Raw genomic sequence first — 14,118 nt, forward strand, 5'->3', positions numbered from 1 at the left:
TGCACACTGTTGGTATGCGACCTCGGAGGCGACTGCTCCGCCACCTCTGCCTGGGGAGCCGCTGACAGCCAGCGATTGAGCCAGCCCCCCTTCCTTTTTTTTTTTTTTTTCCTCCCTGCTTTTGCAAACACACACGCACACCCCCAAAGCACATTTAATGCTGATCCACTCAGGCGCCATTATCGGGGGTACGTCTTCGTGGAGTGTTTTGGTTATTTTTTTTCTCTTCTGTTTTTTTTTCCCTTCCCAACACTGGATGGTGCAGCATTCCCGGGGCCTGTGGTGTTACGGCTCGATTGCGTTTTATTATTTATTTATCTATCTTCTCTCTTCCTCCTCTCATCACTCCCCCGTCTCTGCTCTCTTGAACCCCCCGGCTTCTCTCCGGGCGCCGGTGCAGAAGACCGGGGAGCAGCATCCCTCTCTCTCCCTCCCACTGATGTGGGACTGATCCTCACCCGCGTGTAGCATGCTGTAGCCAAAAAAGAAGAGAGGAGGGGAAGAAAAAAAAGAAGCGGCTCTCTTGCCCTCCCTCTCCCTCGCTTCCCGCGGATTGACTTCATGGCTTCACTGTACCAGCGGTTCAGCGGGAAGATCAACACCTCCCGCTCGTTCCCCGTTCCCCCCGAAGCGAGTCACCTCCTGGGCGCCCAGAGCAGCGAGGAGGACGGCGCTGCCGGCAAGACCCCGCGTCCATTGCAACAGGAAGGCAGCCGGCCCCGCTTCCAGTACCAGTCGCGAAGTGACTGCGAGGAGGAGGATGTAAGCGCCGCTGTGGTTCGCGTGGGGCTGGGTTGGGTTTTGGGTTGGGTTTTGGGTGCCCCCCCCTCCCCGCCCCCTGTCCTGCGGGATGGCTGTGTGCCCCTCTAAGCTGGCAGCGATTTCTTGCGGTTTGTCCGCTCGTCTTTCCAGGCGGGTGTTTGCGCTGCTCCTCTTGCCCTGGAGTGCCGGGGATGGTCCGGGACGGAGCCCGCTGGGAGCCGAGCGGAGCCGGGACCCGCCCGCCCCCGCGCTGGCCCCGCAGCTCTCGCCGGTACCGAGCTCCTTGCGCGGCTCTGCGCTCCCGTGGAGCGGGGCTGGGGGGCGCGGGGTCAGCACCTTAGGAAACGCCAGGTGCCAGCTCCGTCCTGCTGCCCCCAAGCTACGCGACAAGGCTCCCCATCCCCTTTTTTATTTTTTAATTTTTTTTTTTAATTTTTATTCCGTCTTTTACCCTTTAGCAGTCTCCCGGGGCAGAAGTCTTCACCTTGTCCCTCCCTCCTCGCCTTCCTGTCAGCCTCCTCCTAACCTGGCAGCAGGAAAACTTTTTAACCCCTGAGCAGCCGTTTCGGGGTCTCTCTGTCCCCCCTCCCCGCTTCCGCCGGGCGGGCCCCCGTGGGGAAGCCGAAAACTTCGGCCGCGCACCTTCCGCTCCTTCAAAGGGTGCATCTGCATATCGCCTTAGTAACGAGTGACTAATCCAGGCCGCTGGCTGCCTGCTGTGTCCGATGGAGTTAAACTAGTCTGGGTCGATTGCCCCTAGTTCCTCCGGGGTGTCGAGGAGGGGGACAGACTCAGAACAAGGGCCAGTGATAGATCAAAACGTGTGGCTCCACATGGCTGGCTGGTGTTAGGTTTGCAGAGGGATTTGAGTGTGTTTTGCCTCTGTGGAAGCACACACAAGGGGAAGCAAATGGCTGCAGCTGGGAATAATGTTTGTGTCTGTTAAAAATACTTCTTGCCCGAGTGGGACGCGTTAGCTTTGCAGCAGGGTTTAGCTTTGGCTCTGGGAGCCTTCCCAAGCAAGGCAGAGCTTCAAGCCACAACAGCAGGGCTGCTTCACTCCGAGGAGAGAGTTGTGTATGCAGGGAAATGCCCTCCGTTTATCTTTTAAATCCCTGTCCATTCTCCCGTCCCTTTGTAAAGACTTTTATGGTCCACAGAACAAGTGCACTTCTGTCAGTGATGGGGCCAATCGACTTAAACCTCTCCCCGAGGTGACTGAATGCTGACAGCCCCGGGGGACAGCAGTGACAGGGACCTGAGCTGACTCTTCCTGTGACTCGCTCACCGGCAGCGATCCTGGCACTGCTGTCCCTTGGCCCTGGCCAGGTGCAGGAGGACACGGCCCTTCCCCGGGTGCCCGCACCCCCTGGTGACTCTCTCCCGGTGTGGCTGGGGACACGGGGCCCTTCCCGGCCGTGTGCTGGGCTCTAGGTGTCGCTGCGAGCCAGCGGAGTGCCACCTCCAGGGCTGGGCTCAGGCACATTCTCCTCATTGTGTTAATTTCGCTTTCCTGCACTTGCAGACAGCAGATGTCTGGAGCCGCTTCTCTGGTCACCAGAAGCTCTGAGTCCGGAGGCAGAGGAAAGCCTGCAGTTTAGCATGTGCGAGGGATTTCTGCTGATAGGCTCCAGAATAGTAATAATAAGAATATCCTTAAACTTCTATTAGGAAAGTTTTTCTCTCTTTCTTTCTTTTATTTTTTTTTCCTTTCTTTTCTTCCTCACCTCCGATTCTCCCCCATCCCGTCAGAGTTGTGTGGGTGCCCAGTGACTGCTGGGCACTGTTGAGGGACGCTGCTGTCTGTGCCTGCCTGGTGTCTTCCGCAACGAAGTGCAAAAAAATTGTGGCCAGAAGCAGGGATTTGGGGTGACTCTTTAACGCACGTGGACAATTAGTGTGAATTGTTTCTAAAGGGGGCAACCTGTCCGAGAAAGCGGCTCGGCAGTTCACAGGGGTGTCCTTCAGCAGAGACTGGTAAACCCGAGCTGGTGGTCTCTGGCATAGGGTCCTTCAGGTCGGGAGGATGAAGTCGTGCCAAACCAGTGGAAATGGTCTTTAAATCGCGTGTTTCAGGGAGCGGGGTCCAGGCGCCGGCAGGAGGGGGCGGGAGGCTGGAGGTGTCCGCGGTGCTGAACCGGAGCGGGGCTGGGGCGGCCGTCCGGGGTGCCTGACCCGGGTCAGAAGGAGCTGTCCGAGGTGCCGAACCCCTCTGTCCCGGGTCAGAAGGAGCTGTCTGGGGTGCCAAACCCCTCTGTCCCTGGGTCAGAAGGAACTGTCCGAGGTTCCAAACCCCTCCTGACCGGATCAGGACGAGCTGTCCAAGGTCCTGAACCCCTCCTGTCCCGGGTCAGAAGCAGTTGTCCGAGATGCCGAACCCCTCTTGTCCCGGGTCAAAAGGATCTGTCCGAGGTTCCAAACCCCTCCTGTCCCCGGTCAGGATGAGCAGTCCGGGGTGCCGAACCCTCCTGTCCCGGGTCAGAAGGAGCTGTCTGGGGTACTGAACCCCTCCTGTCCCGGGTCAGAAGGAGCTGTCTGGGGTGCCGAGACCCTCCTGTCTCGGATCAGAAGGAACTGTCCGTGATACCAAACCCCTCCTGTCTGTGTCAGAAGGAGTACCTGGTGCCGAATCCCTCCTGTCCCGGGCCAGAAGGAGCTGTCCAGGGTACCGAACCCCTCCTGTCCCGGGTCAGGAGGAGCTGTCCGGGGTCAGGAGGAGCTGTTTGCTCTCCAAACACTCCCAGGACCGTGCTGGGGTGAGCTGACAGTGACCTCCCGCCCTTGTCTGTGGCGACAGCAGCAGAGACAGAGTGGCAGCCGGCAGGCTCACTCAGGATGAGCAAATGCATCCCTGGGCCTGAGAGCCTTGAGGGAAGGGGGAAAGTAAGGCAGAGAGCTGGCAAAGACCACGGGACAGGTCCAAGGAGAGTGGTCTGATTGTGCAGGGTGCCAGGAGTACGTGCTATTGCTCATCATGGGGAAAGGCTTAAGGAGACAGCACTGGAAACTCTTTCCTAAGATTAGACTTCTGTTTTCTGTTTTGCACAACTGGGACATTCACCTTGTCTTTCATCTTTTCTTTCATCTTTTGACACCAATGTATTAGGAGAATCTAGAACTTAAACAAATAGAAACAAAGGGTTTTCTCCCTTCCCACACTTGGAAATATCAAAAGCAACCTGAGAATGAGACTGTTCTGTTCCTAACTTTGTCATGTGATTAATAAAGGGGAGAGAACTGAGTGTATTTTATGGGTTACTGATGATGACTTTTCCTGCTGAAATATGTGTGCTGTATTTTTAAGCACCAGCACAGACCTCAATGCAGAACAAAACAGAGGGAAAGACAGGATGTTGCCTTTGAAGGTCACAGTATTGAAAGTAAGCATTCTGTCCACTGGAAGAACTACTGATGGAAAAATACTGCTTGAAATCTATGAAGAGTTAAAAGGAGGTAGTAACTCTCTAAGAAAATTCAAATCAAAACCAGTAATGATTTTATATGACAACTGCTGACCTACAGGCACCATTGAGACACACTTGAGAACATTATTTTAGTAACAGAAAAATACAGCAAAGTAGAGGTCACAGCATTCTTTTGAATGTTAATTTTTTTACTATGATTTTTAGAATTTTAAAGTTTTTACTATGATTCAACTCGTGGCAGGTATATGAGAAAATATATATAGTAGACCAAACTACTGAACAAAACCTGGATTAAGTCTTGCAAAATGTTCATGTTAATTGTTCATCTAATTAGGTTCTATATAAATGACCCCTGAAAAACACTTCCTAGTTTGCTCAGTGGCATCATTGATATTAAAGTTATTGCAACAGCTTTAAACAAAATTCAGAATACATATTTACCTTGTTATAAAATTAGTTTTTTACTGCATTTATTTAGATGAGGAAACGTCTCTGAGAACTCTTCATTCAGTTCAGTGTGGTGGTATAGCAGGTTATACAATTTTGTTAGCATAATTCTCTCTTTTAGATTGATGAGGTTACCTTTTAAATGGTAATTTTGATTGGTTTACCTTTTAGACTGATGAGAGAAATGCTTTGCATATTGTACAGTGAAAAGGATTTTCTCCTACATGTTGACTTGAGAACTGTTTTCCCATAAAATAGAGCTTCTTCATCTTTTCCAGGCTTCTTTCTTGGCATCACAGTGATTAATGAGTTTAATTTTTGCAGGCAACTGCCAGGAGGTGCTGAGTAAGATGTATCATGCTGATTGTGTGTAATGCCGCTCCTTTTAATTACTGGGATGATAACAATGCATTAATCAGGTGCATAAAAAATTCAACACTTTCCTGTAATGTGGAATATTGATCCATTTTATAAGTCACTAACAGAAGTACTTTTTAAAGTGAATTGTTAAGTTATCTGTTAAAAATATTGAATCCTCCAGTGAAATATCATAACATTTTTTTATATGAAAAGCCACGTGCTGCATTCTTACAGGTTCATTACTCAGCCAAAACTCTTATTTGCTTTAATAGGAGACCTAAGCATATAAAAAAAGCCAGTCCCAAAGTACAAAACCTTTAATTCCTCTGATATTCTTTCAATAACTGAATTCTGAATTTTTTTTTCTTTTCTACATTTGCCTAAAACTACATTTGGCCATATATTATACTTTATTAGTTCTGCAATTGATTATTCAGACTTATTTACCTTTTGAGAAGGTTTTCATTCAGATATAAATACAGATCATTTTGAGATGCCTCAGTAAAACTGTGTTTTGTGCTTAGATAAATTAAGGACTTAGTAAATTAAATATCCTTTGTTAATAGAGTGAGTGTGAAAAAGTGAGAATCAAAGCCATCAGTATAAAAAAGAAAAAAAGTAATTTGGTACAGCAGACTTGCTGTTGCATGTAATTGAAAGTGTTACTTTTCAGTTCATTATTGGTCTAACAGGAGGAGATATTGCCTCCTAGAAATGTGTGTCAGGGACAGAACCCTCAGAAATGTTGAGGCCTGAGCTTCAGGCAACAGGCATTTCAAAAGTGGGCTGTTTTTCTCCTAAAGAGATGAATGGATTGATTATATAGAGGAGTTTGTGGGACTGCAGAAACCCTGAATTTGTTGTAAGCTATAACAACTTGAATTGTACCAGAAGTCTATCTATAGATCTGTACTGCTGTGTGTATGGACAAAACCAACTGTTTAACTCCGTAAGAATCTCCTATTCTCAAGTCGGTAAGATTCTCCTAGAATCTTCTTGGTGAGTTCTTGGAGCTGAACTCAGTTATCCTCCAGCCATTAAGATGCAGAGAGTGGGAATGGATATTTCCATGGAAATATTTAGGCCCTGCTGACATTCTGTAAGCTCACCTTTTGAAAGGAGCAAAATTTGCAGCTTACTTCCTTCAAAAGGAATAGCTACAAACCTTATAAAATCATGGGTTATATTTGCACAGAATCTCATCGTATATTTTGTGATTACTGAATACTGGACACTGGTCTGCAAGTGATACACTTTTTACACTTTGCTTTATGGCTATATCTATAATTAAACAAAGTTATGATATTTGCTGCCAGTTTAAAACCAGCCTCTGTTTCTGCAGTCTTCCCTAGCCTTGGTGATGATGCACACACTAGAAAATCTACCAGAGCAAATGTATTTTTAAGTATTCAGAAATAACTGTGTGAAGAGGCTGAATCATCTCTCTAATAGTAGTGAACTGTGCCATAGGTTGGGGTGCTTCATGTGGAGTACTCGGCTCATGTTATTTCTCTTTCTGAGCTGGGAGCTCCAGTGCAGAAAGCAGAGACTGAGCCCAGGGCTGGAGCAGCTCAAGTTGGTTTCCAAGGGGTTTTAAAGACATAGGAGGGGGGGGGGGGGGGGAATATAAATCTGTGAGTATGTGCTGTTCTCTGGCCATTTGTGTGTATTTTTGTTTTAGGAAAGGCCAGACTGAAGGCAGTCCTTAGGGTGGTATCCCAGCTTGGAAAATTCTCTTTGAGAGTCAGCAGATTTTGTCCTGTGAAATAAAAACCTATACGTTATTTTGGGCTAATATATTTATCCTTGTGCTGGTGCAGCAAACCCTCCCATTACAGTTCATGAACTGCAGGTTGATTTTTGGGGGATTTCTGCCTGGAGAGCAGGATGATTCCCAGCACGGGGCCGTGAGCTGTGGACATTTTCATCCCGTGACCAAGGGGTGGCAGCGTGTGGTGATCACATCGTTCCTATGGAGCACTTGGCTTTTCCTGGATTTTGCAGGGGAACATCAACCACCCCCTTGTTTACACACTCACACCTACACGTGGGGGTTCTTCAGCTCCTTCCTGCCTTCTCTAGGTCTGCTGGAACTGGTGGCAGTTTTGTAACTCTCTTTTTCACCTTCTGGTGGAAATATTTTCATAAGAAAGGGTTCAGCAATAGTTTAAGTACATGGAGGAAGAAATAAACCTTCCTTCTAAGGGAATGTTTTTTCTTTTCTTCCAAAGGAAAGCAAAAAAAAAGCCAATTTTTTTTTTTCCAAAAGCCTCTTTCACTCACTGATTTTTATTTATTGCTTGTGATACAGTGTGTCTTTTCAAAAGTACACTCAGAAAATTTAGGTTTGTCATTTCAAAGTGTTTCAAAAGATTTGTGGTCAAAGCAAAAACAGATACTGAAATATATTTCCTCGTTAGATGCACAAATACTCATTTTTGGATTCGTTTTTTCTACTGATATATGCACTTTTGAAAATATTGTATGTATCCATTAAGTTGTGGGTGTTTGGTACTGGTAAGATTCAGTGTGGGTGAGTTAACTGAGTTAAAGCATATTTTGAGTGTGTGCATTCATCTATAGAAATAGATCACTGCATTCATCTATAGGAATAGATCACTGTGCCATAATCTTTACTGCCAGTATAGAACTATAAAAGAGAGTGGGAATGAGCAGTGGGCTCATGGATGTTTTGCAGCACAGAGCTGTGCAGGAGGGAACAGAGGGAGAGCGTGGTGGGACAATCCAGGAAAGTGTTCTGAAGGGGGAATGGGCAGTGGTTTCTCTGTGCTGGAAAGAGAAGTCCTTCACAGCATTTCCACCTGTAGAGTGTTTGGGAACATAAATTTTCCACATGCAACCAGAGATTTAATTGCATCTTATTTTTTAAGCACTTTAATTTAGAGATATTTCATCATTTATTTTGTCAAAATAGCACTTGAAAGTCTTCCCAAAGATTACAGCAAAGATTAATACAGCTTTTAAGCCTCAGAGAACTTGCAATATGGAGGCAGGGAGTGAGATAGAGAGGGGTCTGGTCCTCATTCACTCTGAAAACATTTAAGTTTACACAGAGGTACTGAAGTGTATGAAATAATTAGAAAAAGATCAATTTTGTGACTCTCTGCTGAGGAAAACTGAATATGTTTTTAAATTGTTTATCACTTAGGAGGTGTAAATTATTTTACTTTAAACAAGGTGCTTGTTAGTAGTAGAGCTCAGCTATTACAGAGATTCTTCCAGGAGTTGCAGTCTCTGGGCCTTTTAAAACTACTACTACTATTATTATTATTATTATTATTATTATTATTATTATTATTATTATTACGTTCACTTTGTAGATGGAAAACTGGGGGCTGAGGTGGCACATGGACAATTCATCTCAGCTCTATGGCAGCAATGCTCTGCTGTGGCACAGCCTTGTGAGTTATTGCAGTTTCTGGTTTTGGGCCCCAGGGGCTTTAAAACTAAAAATTGTTCGAGTTATCACCATGGATATTCTTACAGGTGTAAAGCTAATTGTGAAGTCTGGCACATTTAAGTCTTTGTTGTAGCTAGCACTCATTTCTGACAGTTTTCCAGCTCTTCTAGGCTTTGGAGTTTGCTTTGAGCAAAAGGAGATTTAAAGCATCCAAAAGGAAGGACAGGAGTATCTTAATGCTTTCATTATAGTATTTCAGGGAGGGGGTGGTTTGGGGCTTTTTATATTTCTTTTCTGTATTTGTCAATAGCATCTGTGCTCCAGCATTTCAAGCAGATTTCAGTCTAGGCAGAACTCAAAAGCAAATGCAAATTTCTCCCCAGGCTTTCTCTTTTGGATATACAGAGCTACATGAAATGGAAATGCAGCAGTGGGAAATGCTTGGTAACCTCAGCTCCAATTATACCACAGTCATTGATTTTAAAGTGTTTATGACAAAAGCATGTTTGTGTTCCTCATTTTCCATTAAAATAAGCTCAAACTCTCTATAAAAAAAATGCAGCTGTGGCATTTTGGTCAGAGGAGAAATGAAACCCATGCAGACTGAGCAATTACAGATGTTGCTGCAGTCTCCCAGCCCTAGATCTGAAGGCACTTGGTGAGCAGACCCTGCAGGAGGTTTGCACAGGGTTCCTGTGCCTGCTGCTTTCCTCCTGTTCTGGCAGGGCCAGAGGGAGAAGTCCAGCAGTAGGAGGCTTGGTTCTGGCTGCTGTCCCTTCTCAAGGGTATGAGCAGAGGTTTGCAGAGCCCTGTCTGTACAGTTTGTGTCTGCAAAGAAGAATTCAAGTGTCCTGCAGTGCCTCTGGCTAAGGGGGATTTAAAAAGACTTTTATTTATAAGGCCATCTTTTGGCAAAAGGAAAAGTATGACCCGCTAACAGTAGCAAAAGAGACACTTATGCTTGTAGCAGTGTCACAGAAAAGGAATCTTGTGGCAGCTGCTGCTGCTGGCTGGTAGGGTGCTGTTGGAGGTGGCTCTGGGGTGGAGGGCTCTTCCAATTTGCTCCCAAAACTTCTGAATCCCTTATAAACCATAGGGGCAGCAAGCACAGCTCATCCCTTCCTCTCTCCCATCCCTCAGCTCTGCCTCATGGAGAAGAATTCTGGGTTTTTTTGCACTGCTGGGAAGCCATGGGTCAATTCTTCCTCCCTGTGTAACAGGGGGCTGCTGGCAGCCTTATCTCCCTGCCCTGGCTCCTAGGGATGGTGCCCAGCAACACCCAGATGGCTCCACTGCAGCCACTTCCCAGGATGCTCCCTCTGGCACTGTTCAGCTCCTGCCTGTGTCCCTGCCCTCCTCTCAGGATGGGCAGGTTGGGCTGTCTTGTGCTTCAGGGAAAGCAGGAGCAGACTGGAGCAGAGAGCAAGGGGATGTTGGGATCTGCTTTAAATAGAGTTTGACCTCTTGCATAAGAGACTGATTGTCCCAAGATAAGTTTATTGCATACACAGCTCTGAGATTTGCACAGATTGCTTGTGGGATTATGTTTCATGTGACTGTAGAATCCTATCTTTGTTTGTAATTTATTGCTTAATCTTTCCTCATGTTTCTGTAAAACCTGTATTAAATATGATTTGGTTTTGGTTTTGTTTTTCTATTTCTATTTCATCTGGGTGCTAGAAAAGAAAAGCAATATTTAAAAGACTGAACTTCTATTACTTTGTTCTCAGGGAAGCTGTAGAAATCAACAACCTTGTTGCCATAGACACATAAATACTTTATAGTGAACCAAAGATTTTCACTTCTACTACTCTTACTGCTAGGCATATTGAATCTCTGCACTTTATTGATACTGTTCCTCTGCCTGCTCTATATTAACTTCTTTTTCATTTTTTTTTCTTTTCTTTTTCTTTTTAAATATTTTTTGGTGTAATGCCAGATACAAGAGGAGACACATGGAGAAAACACTGAAGGTATTATAGTGCTTCACAATGGTGTCTCTGATAAAGTGGGTGCTGTTGAAGCAGCTTCTTTGTTCTGTTATGAACTGCAGCACAAACATTTGTCAGAACACATACAGTGAGTCATTGCAAACAAGAGTAATTAATTAAAACTGACAAACTGACAGAGCCAAGGTTTAGGATCACAGTAACCCCTTCTATTGTGCTTGCCTTGTTTATACTCTCTGTGTTTGAGGATGGTGACATTGAAACAGGCTTCTTCAAGGAGTGGGCAATTCTCAGTGATTTCTGGGCACATTTGGATGCCTTCTGTTTGAGGGGACATGGATCAGTGGTGGAGCCTGGAATAAGTCCCAGGGAAGTCTTGCAGTTCCTGGGTGTGCCATGGACATGCTGCATGACCTTCAGCCAGTTATTTGCCTTTGTGAGGCAGGACCTGCATCTCTTGGGCACCAAAAAGGAACCAGGGCCTTCACTTCATTTGTGGCTTCCTTGTGAAGGGTGCAGAATTAAATAATTTTTGCTTTGGGCCTAAAGCTTTGGGCTAGAAAGAACCCATGGACAGAAACATGAGATTATTAATAATTAGTAGTGCTGTCATTAATTCTGACAGTGGCAACATTTGTAGGAGCATTGCTAATAACCAAAACAGGCCCTGATTGTGCTTGTTTATGGTGGGCTAAAGGTCTCTCTCATTACAATGTTTCACAGGCACTGCCAGGAACTGATAATCACTATAATGCACATTTTTTCTTTTAGCTAAGGAAAGCTAATAAGCATCTGTAGTTTTGAAAATGTCAGATTGAGCCAAAGTGCATGCAATTAGATAAGGATAATATAGCAGATAATAAGGAGATACATGATACTGGGTGAGCAGTTATCAGACTGTTGTGCTTTGGCTGCTAAAGTGGAAAAGGGAGCAGTGGTTGGTAGGGGGGAAACATGCCAAGAGTTGTCACAAAGGGAAACCTGGCTAATGTGGTAAAGTGACAAGGTTGGTCCTGGGGAAGCAGGAATGTGGGTGTCAAGCTGTTGATAGATGGAAGGGGTGTCTGGGTTAAAAGTCAGGTACTTGGGAGGTGGGAAAGGCCACTGAGGAGAAAAATGGGAAGCAAATATGGAAAGGGAGATGGGCAGAATGGAGTAATTTGTGGTTGCTGTCCCTAAGGTTTCTTTTTTTCTTTTTTCAAAGACTCTCTGCCTTCTGTGTGTGTGTGTGGTGTCTGGGCTGTTCTGGCAGCTTTAGTGGACTAAAACCTTTCTGAGATTTCCTTTGCCCAAAAGGAGACACAGACATGATGCACTCATTAAGAGCCTGGGTGGGAATTTTCAATCAATGTCTTCAGTTTAATTTGCCTCTGGGGGAAAGAATGAGGCAGACTCTGGGAGCAAGATTAAAAACAGGAGGATGAGAAACAGACAAAGGACAAGAAAAAAGAAAGAAGAAAGAGGAAAGCCATGAGGCACAGCACTGGAAGCCAGCTCTGATATTGGAAGATAAGGAATTTTGCTTCTAAATTATTTTTTTCCCCTATGGGGCAAAATATCTTTTGTGGCTGAGACAGAACATTCCATATTTTCTTTTTCCTTCTACTTAGCCTAATCTAGCAGCTCATTCTTGACAGGAAGGCAGGCTATTTGTAATCTGGAAGACTGGACATTTTTGTCTGATGTTTTTTCCTGAAATGTCTCTTCTACTCTTATTCCACCTCTCATGAAATGTTCTGGTGCCTCCAGAGGGAAGAGATTGGAAACCATTTCTGCTGTATTTTAGTTCTATGATAACTTTTTCCATTTTTTTTTCTCTTTAGAATTCAGCAAATAGTTGATATCTTTATAAAATACATGACAGAAAAGCTGTATAGTTCTCATTCTCTCCTCTTCTCTAAGAAGGTATTTTATAAATACTTAACTTGTGACTAGCTATGTAGTGTCACACCTGCAGTCCTTAAGAAAAAGAAAATATCCTTATGATATGTTGGAAATGTGAATAACAAATTCAAGGTATATTTTTGTCACTTAGAAAACACTTTACATTTCACTTTACACGAGAATATACTCTTTTTTTTTTGGTGTACTTCCAGCCTAGATTAACTGTTTGTATTACAGGGTTGTAAAGAAGTGTGTGTTTGATGTTTGGAAAAGTCTCTAGGAGAATCATGGAAATCACAGAATTGTTTGGATTGGAAGGTATCTTAAAAATCTTCTTTCCCTTGGGCAGGAGCACCTTCACTGTCTGTGACCATTTAAACTCAGGGGGGCTTGAAATTTTCTTCCCACAAATGTTCAGAGAAGATAACAGTGCATTCACAGGATGTAAATTCAGAGCACATATAAACATGGCCAAAATGGATGTTTTTGTTATTGTTTTGTTCTATTTTACGTTTCAGTCATTAGCAAGTTATTGGTTCCTCAGTAAGTTGCTCTCCAGGCAATGGGCAAACTTGATTTTAGAGGAGAGGCAGAAGAGAGGAAATACTTTCTCTTCTCTTCTCTCATGTTGGGTCAGAGGGAGTATTTCCTTTCTCCCAGGGGTGCTCATAACAACTGCACAGCTCTGTAGTGGCTCTCATTTTTGGGTGAGCTGCAGAAAGTGCCTCATGGCACTGGGCAGAGAAGGTGAAGAGCAAGGTTAAAACCAGTTTAATCCCACTCAGTAAATCTGCATGTGAAATCCCTCAAATTATAACCATGCTCCTTCCCTGTCCCTCCCTATGTGTGCTAAGCTGGAGCTCTCCTGGAAATAGGAGATTTCCTATTTGGAAATAGCACACATTTGGATATTTCCAAATATGAAATGGCAGATGGCACCTGGTCCTTGGGCTGGAAGGATGCCTGAGAGTGCCACAGTCACCTTTGTAACTGTGCAGCTCAGTGCAAAATGCAGGGAGCAGCAGTGTGAATCAGAGGGTTGAATTTGCTCTCAAGGTTCCACACAAGGCCCCTCTTTTGCTGAAGACAGATTGTGCCAGTCCAAGCTGAAAAACTGTAATTTAATTTGAAAGCACCGTTCTGCTTTCCTTTCAGCTGATCTCGATTGGTGACAAGCCATAAAATTTCTCTGTGGTCCGCTGCAGTTTAATAGATGAGGATTTCCTAACTTCATAAAATGATTAAAAGCACTCCAAAGGTACACCAGTAGCAAGGCTTCTGTGAGACAGCTCAATCAGCAGGCTCCAGGGCCCTTTGAGAAAGGTTTGGTGAGCCTTACTTCAAAGGCAGATTGCTGAGATAGGCCATAATTGAAGGAAAGACTCATAAACTGCAAGACTTAAAGTAACTTAAAGAAAAAATTATAAAGGATCTGTGTACCAGAGGTTTTTCCTATTTGCCACAATGCTGTGAAGATGAATTGCACAAGGATCAGTGTCTCTAGCAGGGATAAGTGATAACTGTGGGGCTCATCTTGGCAGCAGCCCACTCCTGGGTTTTCTTTAACCCAGCACCTTGGACAGCACTGAAAAGCAGAAAGGAGCAGTTTGCTTTGTGTGCTCAGCCTGAGTCTCATCTAGAAAACTCATCTTCCTCCAGCATGTTGGATCATAAACCAAAAGCTGAATCCACTTTCATCAAATGTTTGTAAGTAATGAACCATTTCAGGACTGCTCTGTTCTGCTCGGGGCATTTCTACAAAGAGAAGAAGGATGATTTATGGACTGATTGTAAAATGCATGTTGGGCATTAGGGATTGCCTTTCCTATCTCCTTTTCCCTCCTTTTGTAGGGGCTGTCTGTGACTTTCC

General features: G+C 44.8%; 1 protein-coding gene across 3 annotated transcripts in view; it reads left to right on the plus strand.

Moving 5' to 3' along the window:
- DPP6 (dipeptidyl peptidase like 6) overlaps nt 1–14,118 on the plus strand; it is a 568,804-nt gene that overhangs the window by 146,344 nt on the left and 408,342 nt on the right. Inside the window, exon 1 of one of the 3 annotated variants that reach the window (XM_071428573.1) lies at nt 172–762. The exons of the other annotated variants lie outside the window; for them this stretch is intronic. Coding sequence (XP_071284674.1) covers nt 562–762 — 201 coding nt within the window. The 5' untranslated portion in view covers nt 172–561. Of the gene's footprint in view, nt 1–171; nt 763–14,118 lie in introns of those variants that run through there. 3 annotated transcript variants of the gene reach the window in all.

Source organism: Agelaius tricolor, unplaced genomic scaffold (assembly GCF_023055355.1).
Source record: "Agelaius tricolor isolate 1412-34295 unplaced genomic scaffold, bAgeTri1.0.p SCAF_6, whole genome shotgun sequence".
Taxonomy (NCBI): Eukaryota; Metazoa; Chordata; class Aves; order Passeriformes; family Icteridae; genus Agelaius; species Agelaius tricolor.